We start from the raw sequence: 18217 nt of genomic DNA on the forward strand, positions 1-18217 counted from the left end.
GTCAAATATTTATTAAATATGATAAAACATATCAAAATTATATATTCAATATATGAATGACACATCAGGGATACTCATATAAGTGTGCACGATGATGTGCATCATATCAAAATTATGTGTGTATATATATTTTTTATATGTTGTCAACCAACTTATCTCTATGTTCACTACTAAGGTGACACTCACATAATGAATACATAATTTTGATATGTTTTATCGCGCTCAATATGTGAGTGTCACATTAACGATGAGAATAGAAATGAAAACAATTGATATACAACATATAAGAATTGTACATATGCCTAAATACATAACTTTGTTTTTTTTAAAAAAGAAAGCACCTAACTATTAAAAAATAAAACTTGTCAACAAACAAAATTAAAAAATTTACTGATTAAATAGCTAATTAGAAAAATTAACAACCTTTTGATACATTGTGTGTGTGCATATATGACATTTTAAACAATATTATTCAGGAACAGAAGCAAAAATATTATTTAACGACCTTTTGATACAATGTGTGCATACATATTAAGAGTTAATGAAAAAGATTATATCATCATTCACGGGACACGTGGATTGAGAACATGGTGCCTTTTCATTAGGAAAATGGAAATAGATAACGAACTAATTCAGTTTACGGTATTTTGTATTCGAAATTGAGTTCAACTCTAACATTGACAATTTTTTCGAGTCAAATTTGAGTTCAAATTATATTATTTGATAGTTTGTGATCTACTCACGAGTTTTAATATTTTATTGAAATAATATAATTATATATATTTGAGCAATTATTTACGAATACCGCGCGAACATGTTCGCATGTTTTGAACTAGTCTCGAACTTGAGTTAATTCGAATCGATCTAGAGCCATGTAATATTGAAATTTTCGAGTTTCGAATTGAACTCGAGTTATGAAACACTTATTCAAACTCGAGTTTGAGCTCTAAGTTTTTTTTGGGCGATATTTGATCTGATCCAATTCGTTTATACACGTACGTAATAATTGGTTAACGAGTATTGAAAATTCAGAATTTTGTACAATCTTTGTCGGGCCTTTTGTAAAAAGTGACTTTTGTGAAAGTTAATGATATGTATCAACAACTAAATTTCATTGATAAATTTTGTCAAACAACAGAGGATTTGAAGGGTAAGATTAATTAAAATATTACATTTGAACGATATTTAGGATTGGTGAATGTATCATACAAATCGAAAAATCCAGTCAATAATTTACAAATAAGATTACAAAATTTTATCATAGCAGAAAGTTCCCAAAAACATGCAATCAAGAAAACATAATGTACAAAAAAAAAAAATTAGAGCAAAACTTTGCTGAAAACACGAACAAATCAAGAAAAGAATAAATAGAACTTCTACTTTTGATTATCCAAAAATTCCCGAGAATTTTCTACGATAAGCGATGGATTGAGGCTAGGGGTGTCAATCGGGTGGGTTGGGTCGGGTCGGGTTTCGGGTCAATCCCGCGAAATTTTTTTTATTTTCTATTTCAACCCGAACCAACCCGAAAACCCCCAACCCGAACACGAACCCGTATAACTCGACTCAACCCATCTAACCCGCCTAACCCGAATTTTATTAATTTATTTTAATTTTTTTTAAAATTAATGAAAAAATTCAAAAAAAATAATATTTTAATTTAAACACATAGTAACAAAATTTCCGATTTAAATTTGAAACTTTAATTGTAAAAAATTAAAAGTATATTTACTAAATAAAATAAAAAATTGTTAAAAAAAATATGCAAAATAAATATTAAACGATGAAAATTTATCATATAAATATACAATAAATTTTGTTCAAACACACAATATATAAAAATATAGGTAATATTTTCAAAAAAAAAGTTTGCGGGTCAACCCGCGACCCAACCCGAAACCCGCCTAACATGGCACTAACCCGAATCAACCCAACCGAACCCAACCCGAACCAAAAAACCCCAATCCGAACCTGATTTTTTTCGTGTTGGGTCGTGTCGAGTTGACGGGTCGTGTCGTATTTTGACACCCCTAATTGAGGCCGCATTTCAAATAAAATGATGTCAAAACTCACTTTTGTTTTGATTTGGAAGGTGACAGAAAAATGAGGTAGAAAGGGTAAGATGAAATGTGGAGTATGGGGGAGACATTTTTATAGTTTAATATATATAACATGCATGAAAAACGAAAAGACAATGTAAAACATCAAGAAAAATCATAGAAAGATATTTTGGTACAAGAGAGAAAATATAGTAAAGATATATGCCATGCGTAGAAATTTTTAAAACAATGGGGGCATTTTACGAATATCTTTTTTTTCCAAGGGGCAGTTGCAAAGTTCCAAACCACTCAAGCCGTATGAAACCCGCATTGCACTCGCATTCTATTATCTTGCTAGGGTTTAACGCATAACAGCATCCTGAAAATGGCGACTCGATATCTCACTCGCTCTCTACTCGCCATCACCAAGCAAAATCTATTCGTCTCGTTTCCCCGCTCATACACCACCGCACCCTCCGCCGTTCTTCCCAACTCGTCTTCGTTCCTCTTCCGTATCCGCCCTCTTGTTGCCACGGCCTCCTCTTCCAATTTTCGCCGCCTCGCACCAGCGTTGTGTACCAGAGGTTTTGCGAGTCGACATACCTCTTCATCTCTTAATGATCCAAACCCCAACTGGTCTAACCGTCCACCGAAGGAGACGATTCTGCTCGACGGTTGTGATTTCGAGCATTGGCTCGTGGTCATGGAAAAACCAGAGAATGAGCCGACCAGAGATGAAATCATCGATAGTTACATCAAAACCTTGGCTATGGTTGTGGGAAGGTTTGTAATTTTTGTTAACGTTTGCTTTTTTTGCTTAAAGTTTGTGTGAATTATCTTGTTTGTGTATGTATACTGCGTAGGTTGATGATTTATCATGTAGACTGTAATTATTGGTGACCGGTGGGAGTATTTATCCAATGTTCATGAAAATGGACGCATCAAGAAGATTATTACCACGATTATTGTTTTGACTTTTTATTGATGTGCAATGGTTTTTAACGAACGAAAAGAGTTTAGTTGGAAAATACATGGCAAGAATAAAAAATATGTGTTTCTGTGTTTGTTGATGAAAGTATGGTGCATAGGACGACACAATATGATGGTAGTAGGTCCTTGGAAGATACGGGACTTGGAAACTTCAATTCCGCATCTCATTGGCCTGGCTGTGTTCTTTGAAGAGAATGCTGGAATTGATGAAGCTTGTGTTTCTGAAGTTCCAATTAAAACAGTCGATAAGGTGGATGGTGACTTGCATCTACTTTTCTTGGTAAAAAGAAGTTGGTTCCACGTCTCTGATATGAGAATAATGACGTTACCTTTTGAAATCTTGGTGTTTGGTGTGTTTTTGCTATGTCAAATGAGTTAACTTTTTGGTATTGACAGTGAGGAAGAAGCAAGGATGAAAATATATTCTGTTTCTACTAGGCATTACTTTGCCTTTGGAGCCCTTGTGTCAGAAGAACTTTCATACAAGTTAAAAGGTTTTTGGGTTTTGACATCGCTGTTTCCTGACAAGGTTTTGATTCTGGATTTTTGTCTGATTTAAATCCATTTTGGTGCAGAGCTGCCGAAAGTCCGATGGGTGCTTCCTGATTCTTACTTGGATGTGAGAAATAAAGATTACGGAGGTATGGAGTTGCATGATACATTTATTGCACTGCAATGGCCTGTCTGTTGACTTCTTTTTGTTATGTATGCGACCTGAACATTTGGTGGTTCTAATCTCTCATTTTTTTCAATGTTACACCTGCGTTGTTATCTATAAAGTGCAACTATGAATGTGCTAATGCATATTATCTCATTTATTACATTATTCAGTATAGTTCCATTTCTTTTTACATGCTGCTGCTTGGTCAGTAGGGAATGTTTACTCTAATTTTCTGATTTTGCTTATTGCAGGGGAACCTTTTATCAATGGGCAGGCCGTTCCATATGACCCTAAATATCACGAGGAATGGGTGAGGAACAATGCTCGGGCAAATGAGAGGAACAGGCGCAATGACAGACCTCGCAACTTTGACAGATCTAGAAACTTTGAGAGAAGAAGAGACATGAACAATCAGAACTTTACCAATGTTGGAAGTCCTGGTGGTAGTGCTGGGGGGCCACCAAATATGTCCGCAATTCCACCGAACGTGCCTAACACAGGAGCAATGCAATCCAACATGCATCAGCAACCTAATAACATGGGAGGACAGTCATACGGGGGCAATGTGCCGCCAAGCAACTCAGGAAATTATCCTCCAAATCCTAGAGATGTACCCAACAATGCCCCAAACCAGTACGGCAATGCGCCAAATAGTGGAGGAATGCCCTATCAATCCGGTCCTGGACCGAATCAGAACAGCTTTGGTCCAAACAGGGCACCTGGACCAATACCAAATCCCAACAGCTATGCTTCAAACACGGGTCCTCCTAGCCCGGGACAAATGGGACCTCCAATTCCCGGACAAAATCCAAACGTGGGTCCAGGTCCAGGACAAAATCCATACACGAGGCCTGGTCCGGGACAAAATCCATACATGGGACCTGTCACGGGACAATATCAGAACAGTCAATCTCCAAACATGGGGCGTGGTCCGGAACAAAATCCGAACATGGGACCTGTCACGGGACAATATCAGAACAGTCGTACTCCTAACGTGGGGCCTGGTCAAGGACACAATCAGAGTGGCTATGGCCAAAACATGGACGGCGGAAGTGCCTACCAGAACCAGAATGTGCCCGGAAGAGATTTCACTCCACCATCAAATTACTAAGATATGTGTGTAATAATGGCATCCGTCACAATTCTGAGATCTTGGCTGTAGCTTAAGTTTCATAAACACTAAAAGATTTTTCGTTGGTATCGATGTGCTTATAGTTTAGTGCAATGTGCAAATGCTAGTTTCACGATTTTGTTATTTGGGATTATTGTGTCCTCTGATCTGAATACAACTGTATTTATACGTGTGGGTGGATTTGGCTGGGATTACATGCAGTCGTGCACATCCCGATCCATCGGAGAAGGGTTGTCTCAATTTAGCGAACTAGTAAAAAAAATGTGGTCCGCATGTCGAAACAATTTGTTTTTAATAAAAATCAATTGAATAGATTTTAATATTCGGATTCTTGTGTTGAAGTCTGAGTTAGTATTTATAAGAAGTTTTGGTGCATTGTGATATGTACAGTTGATTGCATACATTACTTGAGTGGAACTTTATTTATTGCGTATGAGAAATACATAATTTAAAGTGTTCCAAGTGGTTTAGAAATCTTCTCCATTTTAATCAACCGTAGTTTTCGTGCCCTTTTCAACTGTGTTTCTTTTTTTATTGGTAAACGAAGCTATGTTCTGGTATCTTAAATTCGAATGTTTGTACTTCTGTTGGGAAAATAACGTGTTTCTTGCATTTTTTTAATTTGACGTTTCGGCGAAACATCTTTCTTTCGTTGGATTTAAGGTAAATTACCAATCCTATCCACCTGTTTTAGGTGATGACGCTGGTCTAGCTCATTTTTACATTTTAATAATGGTGCTATTTTTTACTAGATTGCTTCATTTACCATCTGATTTTATAGTTTTATTCCCTAAACTGTATCACCTATGTGACTTGTACCATGTTTATCTATCAATAAATGAAACAATATGTATCATTACAACATTCCATAAATTTATCCATCTCAAAGACACACTATGGTACGATAAATGAGATGTTACTTTTAGGGCGTTATCTTTGAACATTTATCAACACATGTGAGGTACATTGACGCACGACTAATCTATTATTAAATATTCACAATTAGATACATGGTTAGAGTAATATCTCAAGGGAAACTTGCAACTTCTCCGAGGGCACGTTCGATTCAATGAATGAATCCCTGCAACCACAGCTATTCATTTTCTTTACCCTGGACAATTGTTCCTTTCAAATAAAATTAGGATATTATGTATGATCAATTAAAAACACTAGCTAACTGAACGTTTCATTCTTTCCAGTTGTCCAAAATATGCGATACAGAGGATTCTTATTCTCTTTGGGGTTAACTTTTCTCAAATGATCTTTAAGAAGAATGTCTAACCAATTAAATACGTGCATCCACAAAAGAAGAGTGCGAGTGCCTTGTGCTACAGATAATCAGTCTCAGCTTCTATTTAGTTTGTCCGAAAGATGACATTTCAAGGCTAGTTGAGCAGTTGATGATTGGCTCTCCTCTCCTTAGCGAACCGAATCTAATCGGCCAAAGTAATTTCCTTTTGCAATTTTTCCACCTGCACAAAATCCAGATCAAATTTCTCCCACAGATCCCCGTCGCTGATTGATTGCTTGATTAAGTATGAATTTCTTCCTATGAATCTGTTTATAACACGGGGAAAGCATGAAAAACCACCATGATAGCTCAAATTATAGGTACAAATTGTAGCTCAAGGCAATAACTTATAGCTCTTAGATCTCTTGCTACATGAATTTGTTTAATTTCCAGTTTCGTGTTATATTGGTAAACTACACATGCATATTTAATAATACTTAAATATGTGACGAAACTCGTGAAATAATCTGTATGTATCAAACTTGGCGAACAAAATTTGATCATGTTCATCTAATGAAACTACAAACTATAGTACAGCATGAAATTAGCAAACGTAAATCAATTGGCCTACCTTCATCAGCCTCTCCTTGAGTTTCACCTCCTGAAACTCAGCCAACTTTTCTTTTTCTTCTTTTGATCTTTTGTTTCTCTTTTTAATTGATTCTCCTTTGACACTCGCATTTTCTTCCCGCTCTCTTCTTCTCTCAGGGACTTTCGCCATCTTTTCTGCCTTTACTTGTGCTGCCCTCTCTGCTCGTATGTGTGCTATCTCTTTAGCCTTTGATTTTTCCTCAGCTTGACGAAGTTGTTGGAGGGCCATCTCTCTTGTAATTTTGTCATAGCTGTTCCAATCCAGTTCTTGTTGGTCACTCCCACCCATCTTAGCTGCTGTTGCGATGCTTTCAGCCCATGAATGCAATAATTTTTCACTTGATCTTTTCCATTGTGAGCGTTACCCCCATAGCTTTGTGAGTGACGCTCGTATCCTCTCTTTGGTCTGATTACTGCGAGAAGAGTCATGATTTGTCAATAAAATGAGGTAAAAGGTAACTTCCAGGATAGTTTTAGGCGTTTGATCAAGTATTACCATCAAAGCTAATAGTAAAAGGAGAGAGTATTCGTGTATTTGCCTGTGTCTTTCGTATGTATGAAAACGCTATTGGTAATGCAATGCGGCAATTTTATTTATTCAAACATTGACGAAGATAAAGGATTAGTAATGGCTCTTTGCCAGTGAATTTACCACCCAAGAAATTATATGCTGGAAATTTTTGCTTGTTCACCATTTACTGCACATAGTGGTCATTAGCTTGAAATTCTTTGGTTGAGTTTCTGAGGCATGCAAATTGATGGGTTTGATTTGATGAGGCATCAGAATCATCTAATTCTACCTAAATTTCTAGCTGGGTGCAGGATTTAATTTAATTTGAATGAGTGGGATTGATGCCGCACAACCCATGGTGAGTTGTTTTTAACCTTTGACATCTTTGGCATTAGAAAGGAGATAACTTAACACATTCATTTTAAATCCTGCTATCTTATATATTCTGCACTTAGTCTTGGAATTGATTTGCTATCAGAGTTTTTACATTACTATTATTTTGTTTAAGATCAAATGTGCAATATTTAGTTGCAGTGCTTAAAATTTGATCCATCAGGATGAGCAATGGTTGCAGGAAAATGTGCTCAGCTTCATCTGTGATGCTTATCATGTCCAAAATGGGAATCTTTACATACCTCGATCTCTTAGCATGAAGAAGGATGTTTCAAATCATCGGCAAGTCCAGGATTTAAAAGCTTATCACACCAAAAATCTGTATCTTTGTCAGGATGTCTTATACGTCTTATTTTCAAATAAAGCTGCTAAGAATGAGTAATCCAAGAATAACTAGTGATACCATTTTGTTGATCTAAATTTGTTGCATGCATGTGTGAAGGCATTTCATCACGAGAGAGGACTGTGGCAGTATTCTGGAATGGGTGAAAAAAACTCAACAGGGGCAAGCAGCAACTTGTTGCCTAATGACAAAATCACGAATCCCGAAACTCCCGAAAACGGGAGCTAGACAATGCACCTTATTATGTGTTCCGCGAGGCATTCAGTTTACCAGACCTGATGTTGGATTGAATTCTTCATTGCTAAAAGGGTGTGTATTCACTCTTAAGAGTTGGTTGCAATACAAAGAAAATTGAAAACCATGAATTTGCAGGACAGGAGAGGGGTTCTGGCACCTGCATTAGTAAGCGCAGCACATTTACATCTCAGGCTTCCCTTTTGACAACTTCATTTTCGTTATACACATGCTTGTTTCAACTAACTTCTTTTGTTCGGATTGTTAACTATGAGTTATCGATTACTTAAAAATGATCCACTGTTGCTGTATTTGAAAAGAATACAAGTAAAGATGTTCAAAAAAAAATCGAGAATGAGAATCGTATTTTTTTCAAACTTTCTTATGTCGAATGTCGACCATAAAGGATCTCTTCAGTTCTCACACCAATATTTGTCGCTGGTTGGTTCGATCCAGCGCTTAAGATATTTGGTAACATACAATGAGTCGATATAATATTTTTTGTCCATACGTAAAAATTATATAATTTGAAAAATAAGGTGTGACTGATACTATCTCATTGCATGAATATCTAAGACAATTTCTTTAGCGTATGATCGAAAATTGTAACTACCGTCACTTGACCATGTATAACCTGAAAAAAGTGAAAGAAAGGAAAAGACAAAACGCAGATGATTTTCTTGAATACTTGATTTGTACTTTTAAGTGGTGAAAATTGAATTAGGCGTTCATCTAATAAATTAGAGAAAAAATATTCTTTTTATACGCACGAAAATATATTGTTCGAAGAAAATTTTGATCGTTAAATAATAAAATAGTAATTTAAAAACAATCAAACAAAATTTTTCGAGCAAAAGATAATCAAACATTTGATTGCGTCTTTTCAATAAAAATCGTTTGCGTACCAATAAATAAAAAAATTCAAAATGTTCGGCTTTCATTAAAATTCTTGAATTTTCCGTCTTATTTAATTATTTGCTTGAAATTTATTTTCCAGACCCAAAGAAAAATAAACAAAAAAAGAGAGGAAAAAAACGTAAAAATAAAGGTGGAAAATGGGTGGCTGGGCCGCTGGCGCCTCGAATTCGACGAGTTCCCTGTTTTTTCAATAAAATAAGTATCCTTTTTCTACAGTAGTAGCTCACTATCGCTGTTACAGTTTCACAAACAGTCTCTAATTTCGCCGCAACTGTGCCGGTTCGCCTTTCGACAGGTAGAAATGAAAGCCGCGATGTTGAGATCTGCTCTCAGGAGAAACAGCAGCTCTACAACAGCTGCTTCGTCGCTTATATTGCGGCGCGGATTCTCATCGGAGTCGGCACCGGAGCGGAAGGTTACCATTTTGGGGGCCGCAGGCGGTATCGGCCAGCCGCTATCTCTTTTGATGAAGTTGAATCCTCATGTATCAAAGCTCGCTCTCTACGATATCGCGGGGACTCCTGGTGTCGCCGCTGATGTCAGCCATATCAACACCAGATCTGAGGTTCTATGGATCTGTTTCGCTTTTATTCTGAAATTTTTATTTTCTCCTTTTTTTGTTATGTTGTATGCCCGTTGGTGTTAGGTTTTTTGAGCTATTTCCCCCTTTGTTATTGTTTAGGTTTATTCGTGTCTGCTTTACTACTTGTTAGCTCAACTATTCTGGACTTTCAATAGCTCTTCCTTTTCCCCACGAGATGGCGGTTGTGGTGATTATTGTTGCATTTTATAGGAAAACTAGTTCTATATAAATTAGGATCCTTTACGTTCTCTCAGTAAATAGGAGCTTCAGCATGTCCCTTCTGGCTCCCATCTATTATTTTTGGACTGGGAAAAATAAAAAGGGATTGCCGATTGCCAAGATTTTAATCTGATTTTCTTGCTTCTCTTCTCTCAAATTCAAATTTGAATGTCAATGATATTGATATAGTCAGTGAGGATTCTCTCTTCTCATATTTGCTTCAATATTTTAACTGTTTATCTGATTTGTGTGGTTACTTGTCTGTGTAGGTGGCAGGGTATGCATCAGAAGAGCAGCTAGGGCAGGCTCTCGAGGGTTCAGACATAGTCATCATTCCAGCTGGTGTACCCAGAAAGCCTGGAATGACCCGTGACGACCTCTTCAAGATTAACGCTGGCATTGTCAAATCTCTTTGTGAGGCCATTGCGAAGTACAGCCCCAAAGTAATCCATAACTTTAATTGAACATATTTATTTCCAGATACTTTAATTTTGTAATAATTTCTTAGCTACTGAACGCAAAATCGTGAGAATAATATTCATGGGCTTATTGAAACTTCAGGCTCTTGTCAATATGATTAGCAACCCTGTGAACTCCACAGTCCCAATTGCCGCAGAGGTATTCAAGAGCAAGGGAGTATATGATGAGAAGAAGCTGTTTGGCGTGACTACCCTCGATGTGGTGAGAGCCAAAACATTTTATGCTGGCAAAGCCAATGCCAATGTGGCAGGTATGTCAAGGTGGCGTTTGCTTGCTTTAAGTGGTGATTTTCGTCTGTAAGTTACATTTCTTGAACTTTTTCTCTTTTATGGCAGGCGTGAATGTACCTGTTGTTGGCGGTCATGCTGGAATTACCATTCTTCCCTTGTTTTCACAAGTACTGCATTTTCACTGGATTTTTTCTTGTTCCAATTTTTGCGATTATTTTTCCAGATATGTGAATTCAGTAGTGCGTGCCATGTGTCTGTGACAATTACCGTTGTTTTAAAACAGGCTTCACCGCAAGCAAATTTGTCAGATGAGGTCATTAAAGCTCTAACAAAACGAACACAAGATGGTGGGACTGAAGTTGTTGAGGCCAAGGCTGGAAAAGGTTCAGCTACTCTGTCAATGGCGTAAGTAATGTGCTTAAACTTGCTGCTTGTTGATGTTTTTTGGTGCTTTGATAACCAGTAGAATTTCAACTTTAAATGTTTCATCAGGGGATGATACATCAGGCGTGGTGACTTTAATTTGAATATTAAACGTGTCATCTAATACAACCTGAAATAATCGAGTATAAAATCAATTCCCTTTGATTTTTTTGGTGTATGTGTTTGTATGTATCAAGTGGTCTAGCAATGGGAGTGGAGCTAAGGCCTCTGTTACAGTTTTTTAATAGTTTATCTTGATGTGGAGGGAAGTTGAAGGCATAATCTTTTACTAGAAATTTCGAATGTGAATGTAGCTATCTTGATCAAACTAAGTTTTTGAAAAATAACAATCCCTAAGCATATGTGAGTGTTTTTAAATACACTTGAGAGAGGTTTAGTTTTTTAAAAAAGGTTTGACCAATGTTATTTTACTGAAAATCCCCATTTAAACCTAATGATCTCTTATTTAGTTGCCCAAGATTGTGATTAATTAATTTACGTAATACCTAGTAAAGTCCATAAATTTTTATGATTTGATTAAAGGATTTATCATAATTTCATAGCATCTCAATAAACTTGAAATCTTAACGGTAGGAGTTAATGATACCTTGCTTGTGTCTATGATTATACTGTAATAGTTGAATGTGCAACACAGGTGTCATGGAGACTATTTGATATAAATTCTTACAGTTATGCGGGGGCCATATTTGCTGATGCTTGCTTAAAGGGGCTCAATGGAGTCCCGGATGTTGTGGAATGTTCTTTTGTGCAATCAACTGTGACTGAGTTACCTTTCTTTGCATCCAAGGTGAGCGAAAAAGTTAGGAATTCTTATTTCGTGTTATCTGTTACTTAAATTTGAGAAATCAAACCAATCCATTTCCCTGTTGAGTATTGGTCTATTAAAGATTGTTATTAAAAATTAAAGCAACTCAAGGTTTCTGAGTAATATGCTGTTCAAAGCTAAATGTAAACGCAAAATGAACACCTTAAGTGGTTAAATGTTCAACACGGCTCAGTTTTATTGCTGGATCCCAATCCAGTAGAAGATTGAAACCATATACCCAATGTCGATCTACTAATTGATTTTTAATAATTGCATTAACAGGTGAGACTCGGGAGGAATGGTGTGGAGGAAGTCTTGGGTTTGGGTCCACTATCAGATTATGAGCAACAAGGTCTAGAAGCTCTCAAGCCTGAACTGAAAAGTTCAATCGAAAAAGGTATTGCATTTGTTCATGGCAGTTAAAATGGCAGCTAGCCAAACTCCATCCAATTACCAAGATGTTATCACAATTTTGAGTATTTTGCCTATTTTGCATCCTATTCAAGTGTTTCTTGCTACACGGAGGTGTTGCCATACCTTTACTTGAATTAGGCTCAAGACATGTGTAGAATAAAAATGAGACAGTCTAAGGAACTGCATGTGCGTTTTGTTGTAGAGTCTTGAATTATGCCGCTGTTGATTGAGATTACTAGTTAGTAAGACTTGAAAGTCAGATAATTCAGCAGGCATTGCTACTTGCTGTTAATTTCAATATTGTCATTTGAAAATTCATTGCATGGGATCACCGGCTTCAGCAAAGAGCCTGGTTTGGGCCTTAAATGTTAATTTGTAATGCTAAAGGATGCCGTTTTTAGTTAGTAAGATGCTATTTGGAGAATGATCTTGTACCTTAGACTACTTTAGGTATGGCAGTGGGAATTTGGAATTGAAAACAGAAGAAAGAAAAATGGATATCCCGTATTATTCAAATTCAAATGCTATAAACCTCAATTAACGAAAACAGAAATTATGGATATAATTTGAGGATTTTTTTAAATAATTTTTGAAGCTAGGTATGTCTTTGTTCCACCTCGTGTTTGTTTTCTTCTATCACCGTGAGTCACATTGAATATTGGATTTTTTAACTCGACGAATTTTATTCCAAAACGGCCAAACGGAGATTGTGGGACCGAAGTTGTATTCCCAGTTCAATCAGACGTGTTTACAAAAAAAATTTCTTACATGAATCAAGTTTGACGTTCTAAATCCTCATTGTCTTAAATTCGCCGCGTAACCCATGAAAGATACCGATGTGACAAAATTTGAAGTATCAGGTCCGCCATTGACAAATTTCTAACGCATCCAACACATGTTTTCGAAATAGCTTGTCATATTACTAATATACATTGACTTTTGGATTGTCTATCGAAGTAAAATGAAGGGGAACATACTGTTTTACGCGATTGTGGTTTCGATTTAAGGTTCCATACCGTTTGCCATAACCTTGCATGCAGAGATGATCACCTATTATCCGGCGGCGATTAAAAAAAGAAGTGTCCCAGTAAACAAGAAGCAATATAATGACGTTATAGTTGGAGTTGTCGCTTACTAAATTTTTTAATCTAAAACAACTGTGGACAACAGGAGAAACTTTATACATGCAAAGAATTCACATGATGCAAAATTAGGTTGCAATAGTACTACATGCATTAATAAAATACCCACGAAAACAAAAGCTAACGAGTGAAAATAATTAATTAAAACACAAAATAACCATAAACAAGACTCTTCAAACTCCCAATACTTGGTTGGGTTCCTCCACATGCTTTCCTCGAAAAACTATCATCAGAAAGAAATTCTTTTTTTTCTCTTTCTTTCTTCGATACGATTAAAATTGCTCAATTCCGCGTGTGCATGCATTGCAGGACTAATGATGTTTAGGGTCAGCTCCACCAGGACTAATCCGATTAGTTTCATACCCATTTTCAGCAGTGTCAATTCTCTCCAACCTCGCTTTAATCATCTCTTGGCCGCTTTCGAGCAATGAGTGCCCCTTACGAAGAGAACGCGATTCGCTTACAATCGAAAATGCAACCAACATCAAGCATACCCACAACTTTAAACTAGCCATCAATGTGTCATCAAACGAATAGCTCGAAGACCGATACAGAAAAATGAAGTTTTGAAACTCTAGTGTGTGAAGGTTAAGGCATGAGGAGTTGGTTTATATAGAGTTCCTGTGATCAGAAACGATAATATATTTTAATTAGAGGAGGCGGCAAATAGGACATTTGTGGTGGCGATTTATGAATATCCATAAACAATCATAGCGAACAACTTTCCGGTTGAGGATTATATTTAAAAGTCTTTTACCTGAAAAAGGTGGATAATATATACAGTCGCCGACGGGGATCAAAGGCGATTTTCCTTCTCCACATTTGTGCGATGGCAGCATTAGTTTACCGCCTTCCCCGTCCCCAATCACACAGTGCCAACCGCGATTACACAAAAACGAATCAAACGAAGAGCATTTCTATCGTTTAAGATAATTATGAGGAATATGCGTAGGACGTTTTTCGTTTTATGAAAAACTATAGTTGATGTTAACAATGCAACTCAAATATTTTAAATCATACAATAATTCAAACGTTACGTTTCGATCATTTACCCAACCGAAGCAACTATTGCACCCAATAAATCATTCTTAATAATTGTACACCTACGAAAATCGTGACTTTGACTTTCATACTAATTATACGATTGAACGTTTATCACTTCATCAAATTGAAAAATGAAATATCAATATCCTTAGAGATTTGAGGTTTAGGTTTAATTCTTAATTTAACAAACAAAGATGAGAAATGTATGGTAAGTGTATCAAAGTTCAGTTTTTCAACAAAATTACACAAATCTACATCATTACATCTCCCGATCCCCTCAACCTCGACTCCAACAAGATCAAAACTTTTCCGTGTACCATTCTCTACAATTATCGATGTTTATTGTCATTTTCTAATCAAATTCAAATGGTATATAGATAGTCGCCATTGTCTATTTCAAAGACAAAGGCAGAAGGGATAGCGAGTAGGAAATATAACATATTTCGTATAAAATAATATTTTGCAGCTATCAAAATTTTCACTAACAAGCCTAGTCACAGTTGTTTGGCCCCTTGCGGCTATTGAGGTCATTAAGCTTCTATATTGGCTTCAAATTCCAAATTTCCTTTCTGCAATAAACCAAAGCCAATATATTCTACAGGGCCATGACTTCACTTAGTTTGTTTCTATGCGCCAAGGGTTGCAAGTAAAGGCTAGAATCTAACCTAAGTTTGGCTTCTCTTAGAGTAACCTACATAAAAACTAAGGCCACAAATCCACACATCTATTACTTTTGATCTATTGGTGAACACCATCCAATTTCAGTTCTACCAATTGGAATGAAACACTTCAGAAAGCCACTTCTGAATTGTTGCAAATATCATATGGATACTGCATTTTCTAATTTATCGTTGTTGCGGTACACCCTTCTTTTCAAAGCTGTTCTACTTGCACCTCGATTTGAATACTTACACTTGCCCCGTGATGCCACAAAAATATAGCTTGACCGCCAAACAAATAATCAGGTGGCAAGTAGTTCAGACTGAGACTTTACATAAATAAATAACACTACATCATAACGATTATGTATAAAGATTCCTGACATCCCAAGAGTCAAAAAGTGAGCAGTTCAACACAGGAACAAAAATAATTATATCCATTAGTTCCACAACATAAAATATTGGATGACAGCTCAAGTGACAAAGTTACTAATGATACCATTAAACCAATCAATCTCTTGTGTCATTTATTTAGATACAAAAGATGAGTGCTCTAAAAAGCTTTAGCACTTTTGCTATTAAGTGCAACACAAATTAATGAGTTAAAGCATTTACTCTCTCTCTTTCATTTGTATACTATTTGTGCAACGCAAAATATACTATGCCGTCAAGCCCAACACACCTCCACTAAATTTCTCTGTTCACCACGTTTTGAAACAAGAAAATGTATTGCAACAGCATGCAAAATCAAACAAATTTTACAATGAGCGCCTATCAATAACGGCTTCGAATCGAATTGAATGAAGATTTGATCTATGTATTCACATGATAACAATACCCCAGATTGACAATATACACAAAACAACTAAAGAAATAAAATAAGTCTCCGAAAGTGCATCTTTAATAATTCACACGGCATTTCAAGCAACCTCAGCTTCGTATGGATATTAACGTGGATGCCGACCTTTGCTTTCCCACAACCTAAAAAGGAATGAATATAAATATTGATAACAGGCCACAAACATTCATTTAAATATTATTGGACAATCAATATCCTTAAATGCTTTTAATTTTTTATTTATGGTGTATAGATAGATGAGCAATAGATGCCCATAATGATATGGAGGACAGATTTTGCCTAAAGAAGTTAAAGCTCGGTGAATGTAGAACCTGCAAGGCAAGGTACTGCATGATCTAGAATTGCAATATTGCAGAAGATTCATAAACAAAACAATCATGTAGATGAACTTGACTTATTGAGAAGTTTGAGTTATGGAAATTTAGACCAGGAGCAGAACAATCAGGGGAAGGGGCGAACAGTTGACATGGAAAGCTAATACTCGAATGCGAGGTTTTAACAAACAGGTAAAATTGTGTAGCTGGCTCGCCCTAAACAAGTTTCAACTGAGTGTGGGCTTGGTTTCCCATGTTTGCATCAATCTTCCTCTTCATTATCCCCAAAAAACCGTGTAATGCGGCAGCCCAAAACAGAAATGACTATCACTCAGGGTGATAAAACATGCCCAACTTAATCACTTATGGTTAATTCAAGTGACAACGACCATCTTCAATTGCGGACGAACAGGGCTTGCTAGGGACTGTAATCCAATTTTCATCCGTATATTTTTCTTTCCAAACTAAGTCACCTCCATTATCATAACTCCTGTATCCTTCGCTGATTCTTAATCAATGCATGTATTGTTAATGCTCAATGAAACTAGCATGGGGAATGAAGCAGCTAACAAAGAACACATAATAATGTTATCCCTGGAGGCCCAACAAGTAACAAGGAAGCACCGTGTTTGACTAAATCGCACAATAAGTTCACACTTCGGGACACTGCACGACCAACTCGGCAAGTTAAACCAATTATCACTCCTTTTCGATTTCTAATAGCACTGATACGGGTGCAAGGTTCCGCTGATGCCTGCTCGATTATCCACTACGAAATCTCCAACCTGTAACAAGTAAGATCAGCATTAGCAAACTGTTTTATTTCGCTATATGTTGCGTATGGAAAAAAAATCTTCACTCTTGCTTGAGCTACATGTCCAGAACAAATAAAAGGTTATCATCAATAATGAAATCAGCGTAAAAACTGAAAATGAAGAAGAAAAACCAAGGGAAGGAACTGTCCCCTGTAACAAAGCCAACTCCACACGATATAGTAATGACAAGCGGTGACCAGAACAAACAATCAAAATCTCGGAAAACCCAAAAGAAAAAAAACATAGCATGAGAGTTCCCGCCCAAAACCGGAAAAAAGAAAAAAGAAAGAACATCAGCTTACCTGTGAAGTCGGGCGTTGAATAGCCTCTGCAGTTATCGGTTGATTTGACAACACGAAATTTCCCGAGGGAAACCTGGCTAATGGCTTCCGGACCAAGTCCATGACAACCTCGATCAGAAATTGGAGTTCAGGATGCTCGGCCACCCTCCGCCGCATCTCCTCCGGTAAAATATACAGCAAACGTCCCACCTCCACACTGAAATCTTCATCATTAAACGTTAAATCGTCAGAAGAAATCTTATGTACCAACGAGAGTACTCGAGTAGAGACCACGAAGTTTCGGGCTGGAGAAATACCCGACCCGGGTAAAGTTTTCACAGATTGACCGCAGCAGAGGGGGGAGGTGAGAATTCGTTCGGGTTACCGGGAGTTTCGAGGGTCGAGCAAGGGAGGAGAGCCAATCATTCTTAGACCCAACATGTTTGGGGCAAAAGCCCATGTTTCCATTTTCAGCCCAATCACTAAAAATGGCATTTATTTCTGTTGGTAAAACGGAAGCCAAAAAAAATTACTGATTGCCCACAAACTTAAAACAAATTGTATGGAGAACCCAAATATTGTTCTCTTTTCGAAAACCCATTTCACATTTTTTAAATTCCAAAAACCTGAATTACGAAAAATGATCGATTCAAGTTGTTACAAGAATCTATTATAAGTCACTTCAACTAATGTGAGACTAAGGTATCATACACTAGGCTGGAAAAAATATAGGTGTAGTAAACAAAATAACATCAGTCAAACTTTTTTTTTAAAAAAAAAAAACTCAACTTAATATACTAGGAAAAACTCAATCTTTTATAGAAA

The 18217-nt window shown here is 36.7% G+C and overlaps 3 protein-coding genes and 2 long non-coding RNA genes across 5 annotated transcripts; 3 read left to right on the forward strand and 2 right to left on the reverse strand.

Annotated features, from left to right (window-relative positions):
- The first annotated feature begins 2366 nt into the window (after positions 1 to 2366).
- Positions 2367 to 4947, forward strand: LOC142526499 (uncharacterized). Its single transcript, XM_075630945.1, has 4 exons — positions 2367 to 2822; positions 3426 to 3523; positions 3605 to 3670; positions 3942 to 4947. Exons 1-4 carry the CDS (start codon positions 2425 to 2427, stop codon positions 4799 to 4801), a joined length of 1422 nt encoding a protein of 473 aa, XP_075487060.1. The 5' UTR covers positions 2367 to 2424; the 3' UTR covers positions 4802 to 4947.
- A 1293-nt stretch (positions 4948 to 6240) lies between these two features.
- On the reverse strand, positions 6241 to 7507 carry LOC142527390 (uncharacterized). Its single transcript, XM_075632177.1, has 2 exons — positions 6685 to 7507; positions 6241 to 6379 (listed from the first exon to the last, which is right to left on the reverse strand). Exons 1-2 carry the CDS (start codon positions 6991 to 6993, stop codon positions 6311 to 6313), a joined length of 378 nt encoding a protein of 125 aa, XP_075488292.1. The 5' UTR covers positions 6994 to 7507; the 3' UTR covers positions 6241 to 6310.
- On the forward strand, positions 6300 to 8481 carry LOC142527391 (uncharacterized). The gene is made up of 4 exons (XR_012815455.1): positions 6300 to 6433; positions 7517 to 7573; positions 7790 to 7929; positions 8051 to 8481. It is a non-coding gene; the product is annotated as an uncharacterized LOC142527391 (long non-coding RNA).
- An 804-nt stretch (positions 8482 to 9285) lies between these two features.
- On the forward strand, positions 9286 to 12682 carry LOC142526387 (malate dehydrogenase, mitochondrial-like). The gene is made up of 7 exons (XM_075630747.1): positions 9286 to 9668; positions 10175 to 10348; positions 10467 to 10635; positions 10721 to 10782; positions 10899 to 11020; positions 11729 to 11846; positions 12147 to 12682. The coding sequence occupies exons 1-7, from the start codon at positions 9405 to 9407 to the stop codon at positions 12285 to 12287; spliced, it is 1050 nt and encodes a 349-aa protein (XP_075486862.1). The 5' UTR covers positions 9286 to 9404; the 3' UTR covers positions 12288 to 12682.
- A 2483-nt stretch (positions 12683 to 15165) lies between these two features.
- On the reverse strand, positions 15166 to 18028 carry LOC142526388 (uncharacterized). The gene is made up of 2 exons (XR_012815251.1): positions 17414 to 18028; positions 15166 to 17081 (listed from the first exon to the last, which is right to left on the reverse strand). It is a non-coding gene; the product is annotated as an uncharacterized LOC142526388 (long non-coding RNA).
- Between the last annotated feature and the right edge of the window lie 189 nt (positions 18029 to 18217).

The sequence above is a fragment of the Primulina tabacum genome, chromosome 15, assembly GCF_025594145.1.
Source record: "Primulina tabacum isolate GXHZ01 chromosome 15, ASM2559414v2, whole genome shotgun sequence".
Classification (NCBI taxonomy): domain Eukaryota; kingdom Viridiplantae; phylum Streptophyta; class Magnoliopsida; order Lamiales; family Gesneriaceae; genus Primulina; species Primulina tabacum.